The sequence below is a fragment of the Bos indicus genome, chromosome 2 (genome assembly GCF_029378745.1).
Source record: "Bos indicus isolate NIAB-ARS_2022 breed Sahiwal x Tharparkar chromosome 2, NIAB-ARS_B.indTharparkar_mat_pri_1.0, whole genome shotgun sequence".
Taxonomy (NCBI): Eukaryota; Metazoa; Chordata; class Mammalia; order Artiodactyla; family Bovidae; genus Bos; species Bos indicus.
Window position 1 is genome coordinate 134,630,572 of NC_091761.1, and position 19,901 is coordinate 134,650,472.

The following is a 19,901-nucleotide window of genomic DNA, read 5'->3' on the forward strand; positions in this document are numbered from 1 at the left end:
CCAGAATTTTTCATCATTATTATTATCGTATTTGTAATGGTGATGTGTGCTCAGCGGTCTTTGATGTTACTACCACAATACATTGAGGGCTCAGGTAAGAGCACGTGTTGGCAACAAAGCAGCTTTTTGGCCGTGTCAGCGCTCAGCCGCGGCGCGCGGTGCCTTCACCGTCAGGCAGGGGCTTCCGGTGCAGCGTGCAGGCTCAGCAGGCGTGCTGCTCAGGCTCTAGTTGTGGCGTGTGGGCTTAGCAGCCCCGAGGAACGTGGGATCTTTCCTGACTGGGGACTGAACCCACATCCCCTGCATTGTAAGGTGGACTGTAACCCCTGGACCGCTAGGGAAGCCCCAGCAGTAAAGTCTTTTTTAGGCTGAGCCACGTACGGACTTCCGGATGCAACGCTGTGAGCATGACTTGTACGTGCCCCGCCGCCGCTGCTCAGTTGCTCGGCCGCCTCCGACTCCTTGCGACCTCACAGACGGCAGCCCACAGGCTCCTCCGTCCCTGGGATTGTCCAGACAAGAACGTGGAGTGGGCTGCCAACACCTTCTCCAGGGGATCTTCCTGACCCAGGGATTGAACTCGGGTCTCCTATATTGCCGGTAGATTCTTTACCGTCTGAACCACCAGGGGAAGCCTTTTATACGCAGTGGGAAACCAAAACATTCAGAGGGCTGTGTCACGGCATTCGCTTTCTCAGAGCCAGCTGGAAGCAAGCCCTTGGCACCCCAGGCCTGCCTGTACCCATCACATGTGCCCCCACAGGAGACGCCAACCTCCTGGAACCAGAAACCTCACGTGTCTTTTCACCTTGAAGTCCACAGTGCCCAGCAGAATACCAGGCACGTGGCAGGTTCCCTGGTATTGACTGAATCAACACTAAACCAACAGGAACACCACTTCCGCAGAGCACCGGGACGTCCAGAAGGAGTGGGGAGGACGCGGCCATCAGAGAAGGGTGCGCCAGGCCCTCACCCACTGGGCTCCGGGGGAACCACCGCTCACAGGTCCCTGAAGCCCCCATGGGCAGCCCGGGCCCCACCCCGGCGCTCACGTGCTCACACTCCCTGCGTCCCCCCAGAGGGACTGCCCACCCTGCCCCATCCACGACCACAGAAGCCAGCACTTCCAAACAAGTTATTTATTTGCATACGGAAGACAAGACCTCGGCCAGGGGCCCAAGGGCAGGAAGGGCGTGCCAGGCCTCCCGCACCAACCCCCACTCCCCTGGAAGGAGGGGGAGGTCTACAGACTTCAACTCTCCCATCCCACCCACCCTGTCCCCCCTCAAAAATAATTCTCCCTCGCTCCCATTCAAACCTACTCAATCAAAAGAATGGGACCGCCCAAGAGAAACGCCAGGAGAAAACAAGCAACTGTTAAGCATGGAGATGGCAGCTGGCAGCTCCATCCCAGTGACAGACTAGCCCCCCCAAAGGGTTTCCAGGGTGACAACCTGTCCTCCAATGGGGTGAATCCCAGTCTTGAAACAAGATAAAACCCTACAGCCTAAAACAATCTCCCATGACCTCTGCATTCCAAAGCCAGCCAAGCCCACCCCGGCCCAGCCTCTCGCTGGGATAAGCCCCCACGCCCTTCCGAGGCGGGGCTGGGCCACAGGAGCAGGCCAGCTGGCTACAGCCGGAACCTCTCGTCATACTCCTCCTTCGTCAGCCACTCAGACTTGTACGTCGACAGGTGAGCCACCACGGACGCTCCCAGCCAGACACTGAAATGCCTGTTGGAGCCCGCAAACACGGACGCCTTGGTGGGGAAGAAATGGCTGGCGAGCAGCTGGTAGAGGCGCATGGTGAAGCCGGGGTAGAGGGTGTTGCCCCCGCAGGGCGCCACGTGAGAGGCGAGCAGCGGGCGCAGGCTGGCCTCGCAGGCCTCGATGGAGTCCATGGCGGCCTGGGCGAGGCTGGGCCCCTGCAGGCCGAACACCTGGGGGCTGAAGAACATCTCGGGGGCCAGCCGCTGCATGGGGGTCAGCTCCACCGCGGTGCCGTCCGGCAGATGGTAGCTGTTGCGCTCGTCGGCGCCGTCCGGCAGGTTCTGGTAGAAGTCCAGCTCGTCCCCCAGGTTCTGCGGCACGTAGCACTTACGCATCTGGGTGCTGGCCACGGTGTCCAGCTGGAACAGGTTGTGGCGATTGTAGTCTTCCTTGAAGAGGCTCTTGAAGAGATAGACCGAGAGGTCCTGGCCCGCGAACTCCAGCGTCGTTGCCCCGGGCCGCAGCGGGCGGCCCAGGTGGAAGGGCTGCACGCGCGTCAGGCCACAGCCTGAGTCCACCACCACGCCCGTCAGCAGGCCGGACGAGTACAGCGACATCTCCAGCTGGTCGGCCAGGAGGACGGACGGCACGTTCAGCAACTCAAACAGGATCTGCAGGAGGGGAGCGGACAGACGCTCAGCGAGCTCCCCAGGACCGCGCGAGGCAGAGCGCAAGGCGGCACAGACGCGTGTCCTCCAGGGACCGGCCCGGCCCGTGCGGCTCACCCTGGGGGGACTCGGGAAGGGTCCTGGAGGATCAGGAAGAGCCAGGCTGGCCCTCGGGAGCTTGCCTGACGACGGCCTTTTGGAAGACCGTTCTGGTGGAGGGGCAGGGAGAGCCTGAGCGTGTGCGCGCAGGCGCCTGGCTGTGTGAGCAGCACAGCGCAAGCCGGGGCAGGTCCAGGGCAGGAGGTGCAGCCTGAACTATTTCAGTTGTTTTCAATTTTTTTTTTTACTTTTTGGCCGTGCTGGGTCTCTGCTGCACAGGCTTTTCTCTAGCTGCGGCGATCGGGGCTACGCTGCGGTTGCAGGGTGCCTCTCGCTGTGACGGCCCCTCTGCCTGTGGGGCTTGGGCTCTCGGGGGCTCGGGCTCAGTGGTTGTGGCTCCCGGGCTCCAAGCACAGGCTCAGTAGCTGCGGGTCACAGGCTTGGCTGCTCCGCGGCACGTAGGACCTTCCTGGACCAGAGATCGAACCCATGTCTCCTGCACTGGCAGATGGATTCTTCACCACTGAGCCAGCAGGGAAGCCCCTGAAGCGTTCTTTTTAATAAGACAGAAGTGATGAGAGAAGAAAGCCGTGCAGCACACAGCCCACCGCCTCCTGAAAGGACGGCCAGCAGGAAGGGAAGGCGGGGCGGCGGGGGGACGCTCACCTCCTGACATGGGAAGCCCGTTTTTTAAGATAAACACTTTCCAAACACCAAGACAAAGCTGGAATTCTGATCTTTAGAGCTTGGCAAGTCCCCCGGCTGATTTTTTCCCTGCCTGTCACCCCCCTAGTCTTTACAGAGCACCCCACCCCCTCCTCCCCAACTGCCCAGCCCAGGCTGCGTCCCCAGGGCTCTGACACCACAGATGCAGAAAGGCTTGAAAGGCCCAGCTCTGTAGCCCCTGGAGCCTCTGGCCACCTAGCCGCCTTTGCAGGCCCACAGGCCCACCTGCTCCCCTCAGTGGGAGGGAGCTCCGTCCATTCCTATGCTCAGACTATTATCCCCTCACCATCCATTCCCCATACAGAAGCCAAGGTCCTCTTTTTCAAATAAAAATCAAATGTGACCCCCTCACCCTACTTAAAGCTCTCCAGGAGCTCCATATTCACTCAGAGCAGAGGTTGGCAAACATTTCCTATAAATGGTTCAGGGTATCAGATGTAGCAAATAAAAATACAAGATGTCCAATTAAATCTGAATTTTAGCTGGACAACAAATAGTGTTTCACTATATCCTATGACTTCCCGGGTGGCTCAGACGGTAAAGTGTCTGCCTACAACACAGGAGACCTGGCTTCGATCCCTGGGTCGGGAAGATCCCCTGGAGAAGGCAATGGCAGCCCACTCTAGTGCTCTTGCCTGGAAAATCCCATGGACGGAGGAGCCTGGTCCTCCATGGGGTCGCAAAGACTTGGACACAACTGAGAGACTTCCGTTTCCCTTCACTTTATATCCTATGCAACATGTGACTCGCTGGAACAGTGCTTGCTGTTGATGGGAAATCCCAGCCTACCATGCATTTCATCTAGCAGACCTGCAGCGGCGAGCCATGGCCTCGCTCCAGCTCCTCAGTCCTGCTGCTGCGGGGTGAGAGCAGCCACAGGTGACATGTAAGCGAGCGGCCGCGGGCATGTCTCAATAAACCTTTATTTATAAAGACAGACGGTAAGCCACACCTGACCAACTGGCTACAGTTTGCCAACCTTTGATTAGAGTGAAGTCCAACCACATCCCACAGCCTACCAGACTGATGAGCTCCGGCCCCTGGCTTCCTGTTGCCACCCTCCCTAGCTTGCTGGGCTCCAGCCTCCCAGGGAAGGCCTCCCTGATCACATCAAAGGGGCTCCCCTGTTCCCCTCAGTCAGTTTCACCCCACTGCATCTTGGTTTTAGAACTGATTACTACCTGGAATTCTTGTTAACTTGCTCACCGTCAAGCATTCCTCCAGCACATAAGCTCTTTGAGGACCGGAAGGTGCTCTGTGAACATTTATGGAGCCCGTGAGCGCCCAGAGCCCCCTCCCCACCGCACCCTGTTCACAGAGCGCTGACCTGCTGTGCCTCCTGCCCAGGAGGCCTCTATGCGACCCCCTCGCCTAACACGAGTGCTGGGCACACACGCGGGGCACAGTCAGCATTCACAGTGCGAATGCTTCAGAGGGCGGAGCTCCCGTGCCCACGTGGGTCTGAACACAGTGTCAGGCCCGCTCCCTGGAGGGGCAGCCCAGAGAAGGCCTTACCTCCAGGGTTTTCTGACGGTCCACGGGCTCCTTCAGGGGGCTCTCTGTGATGATCACAGGGAAGTCCTCGTGCTCCAGCCGATGCTTCTCCAGGATGAACGACCAGATGTGCTCCACACCCTCCCAGTTGATGACGCGGCCCCGCTGCACGGGGTAGCTGAAGGTGTCAGGTCGGCAAATGTCGATGCCAAGACTCACACGCCGCCGAGCGTAGCTGGGGCCCGGGTTCTCCCGGCAGGGGATGTAGTTCACGACACTGGGTAAGACCAGCTGCGGCTCATTCCAGCCCGACAAGCCAGCCTTCAGAAAGGCAGAGCCATGGTCAATGATGATGGTTCTTGCAGACATGGTGGAGGCGGGGGGGAGGCCTGCTCACGGGCTCCGCAAGCAAGTTTGGCCACCTGTGGAGGAAGAGAACAGGGGTGACCATGCGCCCACTCTAGGCCGCCACTGGCTTCTCCACCCCACAGTCAAACCTCAGGCTCCTGTGAGTTCATCTGCTCACCTTTCCCGGCCTTTGAACAAGCTGCAACCTGCACCTGGACGGTTCTTTCCACACTCCCATTCTACGAAGTGCACCTAACAGGCCCCACCTGGAAGGCCAGCCGATCCACTTGCCCCCCTTCCAGCGGGCTTCTCCCCCTGCACTTGGCACGCTGTCCACACCACGTGGGCATCTCTGCTCCTGGGGGCCCTCTTGCATTCTGCAGACCTGAGAAGCTCGTCACAGAGGACGGGCCTGTGGACTTTGGCTGCCTGACTGAGGACACGCGGGAGACACAACTCCAGCTGCGGGGCCACCGCCCTCGGTAGTGACAGCGAGAACAGGAGCAGCAACAGGAATGACGACGATGATGTGGCGGCCACCCTGCAGTAGACTCTCTCTTGCCCGTCTAGTGCTGCGAGGCTGAGTGTCGGGTTGAGGGAGGCACGACAGTCGTGTGTCCATCAGAAACGATCAAGCGTCAGCAATTTCACAGGGTTTGGCCCAACAAACGGCCCCACTTCATCTTCACCACCATCTGTACTACTTCACTGTCACCACAGTCTACTTGGCAAGCGCCGCCGTGACACTCGTTGACGGCAGGGAAGCTGAGGCACACAGAGATGGAAACGCGTTTCCCGGGGCCACACAACTAATAAAACCAGGGTGAGATGTAAACCCAAACCAAACTCCAAAGAACACAGCGAGCACCAGGCGAGGCTGATGAGAGGATACGGAGTTTGAGTGTGTGCTGAGAATCTAACAGACTATACAAGAGGCTGCGGGCCACACAGCTGACCATGACTGTGGTCAGCGCCCTCCTCTGTACAGTGAGGGCAATTACAAACACACGCATGCTGAGAAGGCAGGCGTGGTCACACCTGATTTTCAGACTTGACTATAAAAACTGTACTAGCCAAGGCTATGTGGGTTGGCCAAAGGATAATCACATAGCTCTAAAGGACAGGGTGGAGAGTCCACAAATAAATCCACACGAAAAATGCCACCGGACCTTCGACAAGGTGCAAAAACAATGACATAAGGAAGAAGAGTCTTCACAATAAACGGGAGGGAACAACTGCAGGTCCCACGCCAAAAAAGAATCTTGAATCCACACCTCATACTTTGTTCAAGATTAACTCAAAATAGACCATAAACCTAAATATCAAACCTGAACCTATACAAGTTTTGAAAGAAAACACAGCAGAAAAATCACTGTGATCTCCAAAGTTTTCTAAGATACAACACTAATAGCCTGATTCATAAAAGAGCAAATTGAGAGATGGGGCTTCATCAAACTTAAGAACTTTTGCTCTTCAAAAGAAACTATTAAGAGAATAACCCATACAAGGTACAGACTTGGAGAAAAAAGTTACAAACCACACACCTGATAAAGAGCTTTTATCCAAGAAATATAAAGGACTCACAAAACCCAATAACATGAAAATAACCCAATGTCTTGAATGGGTGAAAGATTTAAACACTTCACAAAAGACAATACAGGAATGGCAAATATACACGGCAGACGATGCTCAACATCGTTAGGAAGATGAAAACCAAAAGCACCATGATGCCGCTGCACACCTATGAGAACGGCTGAAGTCACAGGCCGACTACAGCAAGAGCTGACGAGGAGGCGGAGGACCAGAGCCCCGTGCACGCTGCCGGTGGGGGTGCAGGACTGTGCTGCCACCGCAGAAAGCAGCCTGGCAGCTTCTCAGAAAGTCAAACATGCATCAACCACACAGCCTAGCGTTTCTACTCCAAGGATTTACCCAAGGGAAACAAAAGCTTCTGTTTGCACAAAAACACATGTTCGTGTGTTTAGAACTTTCACTCATAATCACTCAAGTGTAGAAACAAGCTAAGTATCAACTGGAGAGGCACAGACACGTCTCCATCCAATGGACTCGCACTCAGCAAGAAAAAGGACTAAGTGATACACACAGTAACATGAATAATTCTCAAATGCATTGAGCTCAAGGGAACAGGTCAGACTCGGAAGACGTGTGCTGTAGGAGTTCCCGTTCATACAACGTTTCGGAAAAGGCAAAAGCATAAAGACAAAACAAACCTGTGGCTCTCAGCAGCCAGGGCTGGAGCAGGGCTGACCCCATGGGGCGTGGGGGTGAAGTTCTACTCTGGCGGCGGGTACACAACTGCATGCGTTTGTCCAAACCCTCACATCCATACAGTGAAGGGTGGCTTTTACTCTGAGTAAAAATGAAGGCGCAAACCCAGTGGATGTGGAGACAAACGAGAGATACATGAAATCCCCTTGCAGAATGCAAATCGTCACACACTCAGCAGACTTGCTACCAAGGATGCACGTGGGTGTCTAGCATGAGAGACCCCGGAGCAGCTCAGCCCGAGGCCACACCCCAGAGCCGCCACTCCGCCAGCGGTGCGCCTGCCTCAGTTTCTGAGCTGCAGCTGGGTCGACCTGGCGCCACAGAGCATGGCAGCCACCACCTGGCCTGGCCAGCAGCCGCCCGCTCTCACCAGCCTTGGGCCTCTGGTTAGGCTTCCTCGAATGAGATCTGACAACAGATGGGGCAGAGCGAAGAGAAGGAGCGAGACGGAACCGAGGCACCAGTCTCCTCCCTTGCCTGCTGGGACCGAGAGTGATGGAGAAACGGGCATCCAGATGACTTCTGGGACGTAGGCTGTACCACCGACCTCTCTGCACCTCAAGAGCAGGGCAACTCGTAACCGCTTCCTTGCCCCTGGCATCTGGCACCAGGAGATGCAGGCAGGCTAATGTCCACTGTGACGCTTGATCGAGTTGCTCAGTTAGGGGCGTCCAGATGGGTGGCCCAGCTGCCCGGCCTGGGAACTTGAGGATGGGGAGCAAGGGGCCACCGTCCCCCTGGGCCGAGACTGCAGGAAGAAAGTCTGGATGGCTCCAAGGAGCCCATCCCCAGGACAGAGACTAAAATGTACACATTCAAAAGCACTTTACTGAATCACCTACTGTATAAAACAAACCCCTACTGAGCATTATGGATCCAAATCATTCTGATGTGGTTGCTACCCTCCCAGAGCTTACACTCTACTGAGAGAGACCATCAGCAAGCACCTGATCAATGCTTCACACCAGGTGGGATTAGCACAATAAAGAGAAAGAAAATCTGGTAAAAGCAACACGGAGTATAAGGGGCACAGAGGCTTGGCGTTATTCTAAACAGGGCCTCTTTATAGAGGGACAGCTCAGCAGAGAACTGAGTTCAGTGAGAGAACGAGGCATGCGGTCACCTGGGAAACCATTCCAAGCTAAGGGAACAGCAAGTGCAAAGGCCCTGAGGCAAAACCTGCCGGCTGTGAGCTAAGAGCATCCCCGAGGCCAGTGTGGGGGACGTGGCGGGCGAGGGGAAGGGATCTGAAGGTCTCAGATGGGCTTTCCAAGGCAAAAACTGATGGCTGTGATCTAAGAGCATCCCCGAGGCCAGTGTGGGGACGTGGCGGGCGAGGGGAAGGGAGCTGAAGGTCTCAGATGGGCTTTCCGGGGGTGCTGTGCTGTGCCTCGAGCCGAGAGGAGCCACTAAGGGTCTGAATTGGGGAATGAATATTATCTGACTTGAGTTATAAAAAGGACCACTGGGCTGATGTAAAGTACAGACCGTGAGAAGCAGGAGGCAGAAAGATGAGAAAGATGATGGCGGCGGCACCAAGCTGCTAACTCCCGAGGAGAGAGGTGCTCAGATTCTGAACGTATTTAAGAAAGATGAGTACGACACAGTGTGAGACAAGATGAGGAATAAAGTGCAATGCCAAGATTTTTACCCCAAAAAGCCAGAAGAATGACATATGCACTCACTAAGAGGAAGACTACGGAAAGAACAGGTTTCAGATAGGGAGGAAATCGGGAATTTTATTTTGGACATGATCTAAGTCTGAGATGCCTACCAGACACACACGAGGATGCCTTAAGGCAGAGTTTACAGTTACCTGAGCTGGAGCTGTACCTGAGAATCAGTGGATGGGTGCACGCATGCTCAGTCGCTCAGTCGTGTCTGACGCTTCGTGACCCCATGGACCGTAGCCCGCCAGGCTCCTCTGTCCAAGGATTCTCCAGGCAAGAATACTGGAGTGGGTTGATATTTCCTCCTCCAGGGGGTCTTCCCGACCCAGGGATCGAGCCAACTGGTGTCTCTGTGTCTCCTGCACTGGCAGGTGGACGCTCTACCACCAGCACCACCTGGGGAGCCCTAGTGAATGGGTGGAGCTGCAGATTCTGGGGATGGATGAGATCATTCAGGGACCCGGTGTAGAGGAAGACTGATGTCTGAGAGGCTCTAAGGTCTGGAGGCCGGGCCTTGAGAGGAACCAATGAGGAAGATGAGAAGCAGAGGCCATGCAGGTGAGCAGGAACCAGAGGGGCCATCTCAAAGGCCAAGCAGAACAAATACTTCAAGAGAAGAGCTGCATGTGCTGAGAAATCAAGATGAAGACCAAGAAATATCGACTGGATGAAGCTATACAGAAGCCATCAGGCAAGAGAGTTTCACTGGAAAGGGGAGGAGAAAAGTCTGAGGCATGGGAGAGAGATTCTACAGAACGGAGCCTGCTCTGCGGAAACTCCAGCACTCTACAAAACAGAAAGCCACGCCAAGGGAGCGCTGAGAACTAAAGGACACGGCCACCAACACAGAGTACGTTTTCTGACCCTGGACACTGAGGAATGGGCTCCCGTCAGGAGCAGCAGTAACATCTCTGGTACCAGTCAAGACGCAGTAAGTGCACCACAGTCCTCTCTACCGTGGTAGATAACTAACAAGTTTGACAACACACAAAAAGCAGCTCCCTGGAGACTCTGAACAGCAAAAGGGAAACAAAACAGACTGAGGAGGAAAGTCACACCCAGAGAAGCAGCCCCTGGGGGGCGCGGCTGCTGTCTGTCTGCATCCTCTTTCCTCTTGCAGCACTGACTTGAGGCATATAAAGCATGTCCTTTGACCATAAAGCAATCAAAAGAAGTCAAAATCAGAATGACATCTGGAAAATCTCCATTTTTGTGAAAACAATGGTGCCTGGGTCAAAGACAAAATCAGAAAATATTTAAACTGAAAATCGAAGTAGAATCTAAAACTTCAGGAGATGCCGCTGAAACAGTACTCAGGGGTTTACAGCACTGTTGACGTTCAGGCGCTCAGTCGCGTCCGACTCTCTGACCCCACGGACTGCAGCCCGCCAGGCCTCCCTGTCCAGCACCAACTCCCGGACTTTACCCAAACTCAGGTCCACAGAGTCGGTGATGCCATCCAACCATCTCATCCTCTGTCGCCCCCTTCTCCTCCAGCCTTCAATCTTTCCCAGCATCAGGGTCTTTTCTAATGAATCGGATCTTCGTATCAGGTGGCCAAAGTATTGGAACTTCAGCTTCAACATCAGTCCTTCCAATGAATATTCAGGATTAGCTTCCTTTAGGATTGACTGTTTTGATCTCCCTGCAGTCCACAGGCCTCTCAAGAGTGTTCTCCAGCACCATTTATAGCATTAAATGTTTATATTTGAAAACCAAAACCATGTTTCAAGTAAGCTTCCACCTTTAGAAGCTGGAAAAAGAAGAATGCGTTAAATTCAAAGCAAGCAGTGGATGGAAATGAACAAAATCAATAGGGAACCAATACAGAAAAGTCAATTAAACCATAAGCTGGGTCTTTGAAATGATTAATAAATTGATAAACCTCTAGTCAGACTGAGAAAGACGTAAGACACACGGGACTGCTGGCAGGAAGGAGGGGACATCACTTGGACACCACACACGTGAAAGTGACAAGAAGTGGTCATGAACGACTTTGCGACTATCAATCTGACAACACAGTTAAAGGAAGAAATTTCTTCAAAGACATAATCTGTTCAAGTTTACTCAAGAAGGAATATATAAACCGAACAGCACTGTGACTATGAAAGAGATTGGATTTTTAAAGAGATTGGGAGTTTAAAACCTCCCAATGAAGAGAACTCGAGACCAAATAGCTTCACTGGTAAATGCTACCAAAAATTTAAGCAAAGAAAAAATTATTCTAATTGTATACAACATCTTCCAGAAAGCCAAAGATGAGGTCCCATATCTCATGAGGGCAGTGTGACCTTGATGACCAAATCAAAGATACTGCAAAAAAAGAAAAACACAGACCAAAGTCTCTGATGAACAAAAGTCTGAATAAAACATCAGCAAACTCAGCAATATATAAAAAGAGTAATTTGCTAATTTTTCTTTGGTCGCTAATTTGAGTCCGTATCCAACCCTTTGAGACCCCACGGGCTGTGGCCCGCCAGGCTCCTCTGTCCATGGGACTTCCCAGGCAAGACACTGCAGTGGGTTGCAATTTCCTTCTCCAGAGGATCTTCCCAACACTCATCAACTAAATGGGGCTTTTCCCAGAAATGTAAAGCTGGTTTAAGATTTTTTAATTAATATAATTCAACCTACTGACAGAAGAAAAAAGAAAAAACTACATGACCATCTCAGTGGGTGCAGAAAGAAAAACTGGATAAAATTCAATATAAACTTATAATAAAAACTCTACTACTAGGGGATAAAAGAGAATCTTCTTAACCTAAAAAAAGGCATCTCCAAAAACAAAAAAACCCTACAAATAATATACTTAAGTTTTCCTCCTAAGATCAGGAGTAAGACAAGGAGGTCAATTCTCACCACTCAGTTAACTGAAGTTCCAGCCAGTAGTGCTATAAGGCAAGGAAAGTATGAAATAAAGAGCATATAAACTGGAAAAGAATAAATAAAACTGTTCCTGTTTGCAGAAGAATCCCAAAGTACTTACAAAAAAGTTTCCTAGTAGTAATAACTGGGCTTGGACAACTCCCAGACATAACTTCAATATTTTAAACATCAATTGTATTTTATAAACTAGCAATTAACAGCTGGAAATCAAAATTTCTTACAATAACATCAAAAACTATAAAATACTTTGGTATAAATCTAACAAAACGTGTTATACTGAGTACAATATGCTAACAACCACAAACAGTGATGAAAGAAACCAAAGAAAACCTAAACAAACAAACAGATGCTGTGTTCATGGATTAGAAGAGTCAGTATCATTAAGATGTTAATTCTCCCTAAATCGATCTTTAGATTTAATCCCAATCAAAATCAAGCTTCCCTGGGGCTAAGACGGTGAAGAATCTGCCTGCAGTGCAGGAGACGTGGGTTCAGTCCCTGGGTCAGGGAGATCTCCTGGAGAAGGGAACGGCTACCCACTCCAGTATTCTGGCCTGGAGACTTCCATGCACAGAGAAACCTGGCGGGCTGCGGTCCATGCGGTCGCAAAGAGACGGGCACAACTTAGGGACTTTCGCTCACTCACTCAAAATGCCAGTAGGATTTTTGTTTTAGATATCAACAAGATGACTCTAAAATTTATACAGGAAGACAAGGAAACTACAATAGTCAAAATACTTCTGAAAAAGAAGAACAAAGTTGGAAGACTTATACGATATGATTCCAAGACCTACTGTAAACCTATAATAATCAAGAAGTACAGTATTGGTGAAAGGATGGGCACTCAGATCAGTGAAAAACAACACCCAGGAACAGACTGGGACAAATATAGCCAATTGATTGTGACAACGACGCAAGGACATTTCAGTGATGAAAGGCAGTCTATTCAACAAACGAATCTGGAAAAACTGAATCCCTCCGAGAGGTTTAAAAAAACCCTCAACCCATTCTTCATCTCTAATACAAACATTAACTCAGAGTGAATAATGTAAACCATAATTATAAAACAACAACAACAAAAAACCTGGAGACTTACAGGAGAAAACAAAAGAGAAAATCTCTATGACTTTATCTAAGAACATCTAAGTGTTCTCAGATACAACATCAAAAGCAGAACCCATAAAAGGAAACATTTGTATCCTAGACTTCACCAGAATTAAAAACTCCTGCTTTTTGAAAAATGCTATTAATGAAAACTCAAAAGACAAGCCACAGGATGGTAGAAAATACAGTTTACCCTTGAATGATACAGAAACTCTGACCTGCACAGGTCCACTCACACGCAGGTTTTTCCAATAAATACGCACGACAATACTATGCTACCCACGGTTGAGTCCAAAGATGCAGAAAGGTGGATGGAGGACCAACCGCAAAGCTACGTTCAGACTCTCAACTGAGCAGGCTCGCTGTCTCTGACCTCCACGTTGTTCAAGGGTCAACTGCATTTGCAAGTCAAATTTCTGACATAGGACTTGTGTCCAGAATATAAAGAGCTATCGAAAGATCAATAATCAGAAAAGAGATGGAGCTGGCTCAAGGGGGTAGTGTAGGAAGACCCTGAGCTCACCCTCTCCCACAGGGCACACCAAACGTACAGCTGCATACGGGACAACTCCCTCTGAAAACTAGCTCAACCACTCCTCAACAAGAAAGGATGAGAGAGGCAGAGACGCCGTCTCACCCAAAGCCCCATCCCCGGCCCAGAGACCCACAGCTGGGGGATCTCACAAGTACGGCGCTTCTCTCTGAGAAGAGAGGGGTCTGTATCCCACACTGGGTACCCCAACCCTGGGACCTGCCCCGCAGACAGATGCCCCACCGCAGCTGGCTTTGAACACCAACAGAAAGCACATCCCAGATGGAGTAGAGACGCCACTCTTTTTTTTAACATGTTTTCCTTTTATTTGGGGGGTCAACGCTAAATGAGACATACATGTTTGCAAAAAGGATGTTGGGCTTCGCTGGGCTGAGAGGGCCGACAGAGACTCGTGGGGTGAGGAGGGGCCCCGAGGGGAGGCAGGGAAATGGTGCCAGCTGGAGCAGGGACCCAACTGTGAACCCGGAAGACATCCCCCCAGAATAAAAGCAAGTCCCCGCTGTGTTCCAGGACAGGGAGGGAGATGCTGGAAGTAGGAGGGACAGGGTAAGTGTCTAGCCAGAGAATCCACTCTGAAAGGGCTCGCGGGCAGCCTCACATGCCTCAGAACCCTTGGCAAAGGCAGGGAGCGTGCCGGTGCCTGGAGCACACACGAGAGCCTGACCGGCCAGCCGTGCAGCGTCTGCGGCAGAGACAGGGGCCCGCGGGGCTCTCCCCAGGATGCAGGCACCAGCCAGCCGCTTAGGTGGACGCCCTTTCTACCCCGCGAACCCCAGGGGGCAGGCCTCACCTCCATGCCACCCCCTGCCCCTGCTGAAGCCAGCAGGCATGCCCAGCCTCAAACTCCCCCTCCCCCATGGCCCTGCTAAAGCTGGTGGGCACATTTAGCCCCAACAGGGGACATCCCCGAGCGCCTGGCTCTGGTGTGCAAGGGGGCTGGCATTTCCAGGCCTCATGGACCTGAAACAATCAAAGATACTTCTTGGCAGGATAGCACCTGCAGGGCACCGCACAGACTTCAGCCTGGAGCCCACTGCCAGGCTTCCTGTGGAAAGGCCTGGTTACGCCTGCAGCTTCAGCCAGAGGGGCAGGCTACAGGCACACCACACATCTAGAGGCCTTGGGTCTATTTTGAAAGAAGCAGGTGGGGAGACATGTGAACAAATGAATAGAGAAAGGGGTGTGTGTGTGTGTGTGTGTGTGCGCGCGCACACACACACACACACACACACACACACACGTGTGCAATGGAATAGTCCTCAACCGTGAGAAAGAATCAAAGTTTGCCATTTGTGATGGTACAGACAGACCTTGAGGGTATTATGCTAAGTGAAATAAGAGAGAGAAAGACAAACGCCGTATTAAGAGAGAGAAAGACAAACGCCGTATGCTTTCACTTATATGCGAAAGATACAAAAAATGAAAACTCACGCACACAGAACAGACTGGGGGCCGCCAGAGGGAGCAAAGTGGGCGAAGGGGGTGAGGGGCTACAGCGTGGGTGACCACAGGCTGTACCGTCCAGCACAGTCAGGGCGGCCAGCAATGCGGTGCTCAGGTCTGAAAGTTGGTAAGAATAGACCTTAAAAGTCCTCATAACAAAAAAATGTTTTGTGACTTTGTGTGGTGACAGGTGGTAACCAGGGTTACTGTGGTGATCATTTGCAATGTATACAAATACCGAATCATTATGTTGTACACCTGAAGTTAATATAATAAGTCACGTATATGTCAATTCAGAAATAAAAAGATGACAGGAAGTAAATATTTTAAAACTGGGCCAAAGATGTGCACATGCCGTCAAAGAGGCTTTATAGATGGTGAGCGCCCAGAAAGATGCTAACATCACGATGGAAAGGCTCGCTGAAACCACACTGAGATGCCACTACACACGCACTAGGCGAAGATAAAATTTAAGCACAGAACCAACCGCTACAAGGTGAGAGACACTGAAACTCGCATGCTGCTGCTGGGAGTATACAGAGGTCCAATCAGGGCAGGGGCTTGGACGCTTCGTACAGTCAAACATACACCACGCAGCCCAGCAATTCTCCTCTGAAGAGCAGTAGGAGCTGAGGTTCGCATTCAAGCCTTTATGCCAATTTAAAAATCACTTTATACCAATGCAGATCACTAAGAACTGGAACCACTGGTTCTTCACCAGTTCTTCAGCTGGGAATGGATGCACAAACCGCAGTACACTCATTCCATGTGTTCCGCTCGGTAATGCGAGGAAACTGACCCCGAAACAACGCCGTGACGGACTTCCAAAATCAGCCTGAGTGGAGAAGGCCGGGCCTACCTGCTGCCACCCGCACTGACCTGGCATCGTGGGAAAGACACAGCTCCGAGGACAGAGGGCGGGTCAGGGGGCGCCAGGGCTGGGGTGGGGAAGCGCAGGCCACGAGGGGAAGGGGCACGCGCGGGCTGGGACCAGACCATACCTTGACGGCAGCAGCGGGCACGCACCTGCGTGCATGTGTCAAAATTCAGAGCTACACGTCAACAAGAGTGACTCTCACTGCACATAAATTTTTAAAAGCGCGTTTCGGGAACTATGGGTAAAATGTGAATATGGGTTATATTTTCAATGTTAAATTTCCTGCCCTTGATCACTATATTGTGGTTTTGAAAGAGAATATCCTTGATTTTAAGAAGATCTGTGAAGAGGTATTTACAGGTAGAATGTCATGCAATTTACTTTCAAATAGATCAGGGGAAAAAAGCATATATATATAGCAAAAGCCTCAAAGCAAATGTGGTCAAAAAAATGACTACTGAATATGGGTGAAGGGTGCACTCTGAGGTGCACCCAACTATTCTTACACCTCTAGGCATGAGCAGTTTCTAAGAATTAAAAGCCATGAGGGAGAAAGGATGAGAGGAGGGAGGTTAGTTTACACTGGAGACAGCCGGCAGACAAGCATCGTGAGTCCTACTATGAAAGGAAGCAAAGAAATACAGCAGATGTGAAGAGGTATGGGACCCCAGGAGGTCTGGGTTTTTTAAGATGAGAAATAATACGCTAAGGGCTTATGCTGACTGGAATAATCCAGGGGAGGGAGAAAGGAGACTCTGCCATTAAGCTCGGGCCTGCTTCTCCACACCGTCCTGCGCCTCCTCCCCCGCAGCGCCGCTCTCCAGCCCCACTGACCTCTCCTGTCCTGTCCCGGGACCACAGCCTGTCCCTTCCTCCCGTGGGGTCCGGCATGTGCGTCCCTTTCTGTCTGAAAGCCCTGTCCCTGCTCTTCAGGAAACCATCCTTCCAGTCTCAGCTCAAGGGTCACCCCCCAGAGAAGGCATCACGGGACCACTCCCGCTGCTCTCAGCCAGTTTCACGTTAGCTACTTCTATCATCTGCACAGCACTGAGCCGTAAGCCCTCACTCACCTTCCTGTCTAGCTATCTCCCTCTCAAGAAACAGGACTCTAGAGTCCAAGGTGGACGAGTTTTGGTCCTTGGCTTCCCCGTGGCCATCGCATCGCCGGCATCTCTGTTAGATCCGTCTGGGCTGAATGAATCATTTCTTAGATGCACCAACTCGCTGGCAGCGCCGCTGTTCCACGTGGACTCGGCGCCACGCCCCTCAAAGAACAGCTCCTTCTGCGGGCTTCCGGTTCCCTGCCCGCTCAAGCCCCTTCACAGCTCCCACAGCCAGTAAGGAGGCTTCCCAGTGGTGCCAGAGGTAAAGAACCTGCCTGCCACGCAGGAGACGCAAGAGATGTGGGCTCCATCCCTGGGTTGGGAAGACCCCCTGGAGGAGGAAATGGCACCCCGCTGCAGCATTCTTGCCTGGGAAATCCCACGGACAGAGGAGCCTGGCGGGCTAGTCCATGGGGTCGCAAAGAGTCGGACCCGACCAAGCACCCAAGCGGGCCCACATGGGCAGCAAGATGAAGCCTGCGCTCACCCTCGCCTGCAGAGCACCCCGGTCCCAGCCCCCGGCTGCCCTCCCCCCTCCTCTCCTCTCCACACACCTGACGCTGCAGCAGAGGCTGCTTTAAAACGCAGGCCCCTCCCGCGCGGCTTCTGTCTGCAGCTCTCTTCCACCCCACCTCAGCCGTCTTTGAGATACCAATCAAACCTTCACTCCCAAAGGCAACTTCACACCAGACAACTTCCACCTGGCGGCTCAGGCCTCCACGGACCACACAACACCTGCTGAGCACTCACTGCGCGGTGCTCCCACAGATTACCCCACTTAACCTGCACAGCCCCAGGACGAGGGCACAGCGCTCCAGTGCTCTCTCTGGCTTGTGGATGGAGCAGTGAAAGTTCAGAGAAGTGACGCAATCGGCTCCAGGACACCCTGGCTTCCGGGCAACCAGGACTCAAACCCACGCCTGTGGCTTTGCAGAGGCCCAGCCGTAACTACCCCCGTGATGAACGGCTGACCTCAGGTTAACCAGTTCTCCCAGCCTTAGTCTTCAGGTGAGAAAGCCTCCCTTCGTGGATGTTCGAAGGATCAGCAATACCGTCTGAACGCAACGGGGTGGAAACCTGAACACACTGGCTTTTGTTAGACCTGCGGGGCCCCGACTGCGCCTGCCCCCGTTAACTGCCCGCCCGGGGTCTCCCCTCACCCCCGGGCCATCCCCTCTCCCCGCCCCAGGGTCTGCAGCGTTTGCACACAGGGCCCTTGAGGGTTTGTCCGTCAGGGCTCCATCTGGGCCCTGTGAACTGCTCTGTGGTTTTAAACATTTCGCCAGGAGTCCTCCACTTGGCCCTTTTATCTATTGGGTTGGCAAAAAAACTTGTTCAAGTTTTTCCATAACATCCTACATAAAAAATCCAATCTCAGGGACTCTTATTTAACAGCTTGGGGAGGTCAGGGGAGGGTCAGTGCCAGGGGGTGGATGCCATCATCCCAGTGCTCATCCATTCATGTACCCACAGTCCATCTCCAGGACCCTCTACTGCTGGAGAACACGGAGTGTGCTTCCCACAACCCAGGCACCCTGCCGGGCATGTGTGTCCTCATTTCAGAGCACAGCCCGTCTGTGAGGAGGCACTATCGCTGGCCTGTTTTATGCCTAAGGAAACGGAGCCACAGAAAACTCACCCTGTTTCCCACAGCTTTAGCTGTGTGGATTAGGAGCTGGATTAGGGTCTGAACCCACAGTCTCTGGCTCCCGAGTCCATGCCTCTCACCAGGCAGCCACCATGCTTCTCACCCTACAGCTGCTGTGTTCAGCACAGCACGAAGTCGTCCACATCCCACCCCATCATGAATGTGTTGGGATACAGGCAAAGGGCAACGAGGGATCCTAATCACCTGGCCATGGGTTAGGGAGAGCTACCTGGGTTCTCCAGTGGAACCACAACGACCCTTTAGAGGGAGGAAGACGCCACAGCCCTGCTGGCTCTGAAGATGCAGGAGGGGCCACGAGCCAAGGAGCGCAGGTAGCCTGCAGAAACCAAAAAAGGCAGAGACAGACCCTTCTCCAGAGCCTCCAAAGGAACACAGCCCTGACTTTAGCCCAGGGAGGCCCATTCTGTGCTCTGACCTCCAAAGAGTAAGGTACTGAATCTGTGCAATTTTAAGCATGACGTTTGCGGTCTCTTGTTATAGCAGCAGCCACAGGAAACTCAGATGCCAGAGCAGCTGACAGCCCTTTCCTGCTCAAAGCTGGCCAGGCCATCCGGGCTCTGTGGCAGGGTCTGAAGGCAGAGCCCACCCCAGCACCCTCCCCTGGCCCACCATGGGCGGCCCCCTAAGGCTCCGTCAGGCTTTGTCTGCCTATCAGGGGAAACCAGACATTTTATCTCGAGACCAGACATGGCCCAGCTTCCCTGCAAACCTGGAACCAAACTGGGAGCACAGAAGCCAGGGTCCCTACACAACAGGCCGAGAGCATGGGCTCCCAAGTCCCTCCCTGGGGGTGAGGTGCTGGCAAGCCCCCCTGCCAGAGGCAGAGGGGTGAGACTCATCACAAGAAGCCTAAGGGCAAGGGTGAGACTGCCCTGGTGGTCCAGCGGTTAAGAACTCGCCTGCCAATGCCAGGGACAGGGGTTCGATCCATGGTCTGGGGAGACTCCACGTGCCACAGGGCAACTAAAGCCCCACGCCCCAAACACTGAAGCCCGCGTGCCTAGAGCCTGCGCCCCGCAACAAGAGAAGCCACTGCAGTGAGGAGCCCACCCGCCACAACTCGAGAAGGCCCGCATGCGGCAATGAAGACCCAGTGCAGGCAAAAATACACAAATGAATGTTTTTTTCAAAGGTGGTGCTGATGCTTCCAAGGAGCATGTGGGTCCAAAGTGAAAGGGAAGTCGCCCAGTCGTGTCCGACTCTTTGCGACCCCATGGACTATAGCCCACCAGGCTCCTCCACCCATGGGATTCTCCAGGC

The 19,901-nt window shown here is 52.9% G+C and overlaps 1 protein-coding gene across 2 annotated transcripts in view; it reads right to left on the minus strand.

Moving 5' to 3' along the window:
* Positions 1–1,291: 1,291 nt before the first annotated feature.
* Positions 1,292–19,901, minus strand: part of ACTL8 (actin like 8) — a 78,475-nt gene continuing 59,865 nt past the window's right edge. For both annotated transcript variants that reach the window (XM_019986059.2, XM_070777984.1), the window contains exons 2-3: positions 4,721–5,121; positions 1,292–2,383 (exon numbers count right to left, since the gene is read on the minus strand). In XM_019986059.2, coding sequence (XP_019841618.1) covers positions 1,634–2,383; positions 4,721–5,068 — 1,098 coding nt within the window. In that variant the 5' untranslated portion in view covers positions 5,069–5,121 and the 3' untranslated portion in view covers positions 1,292–1,633. The remainder of the gene's footprint in view (positions 2,384–4,720; positions 5,122–19,901) is intronic.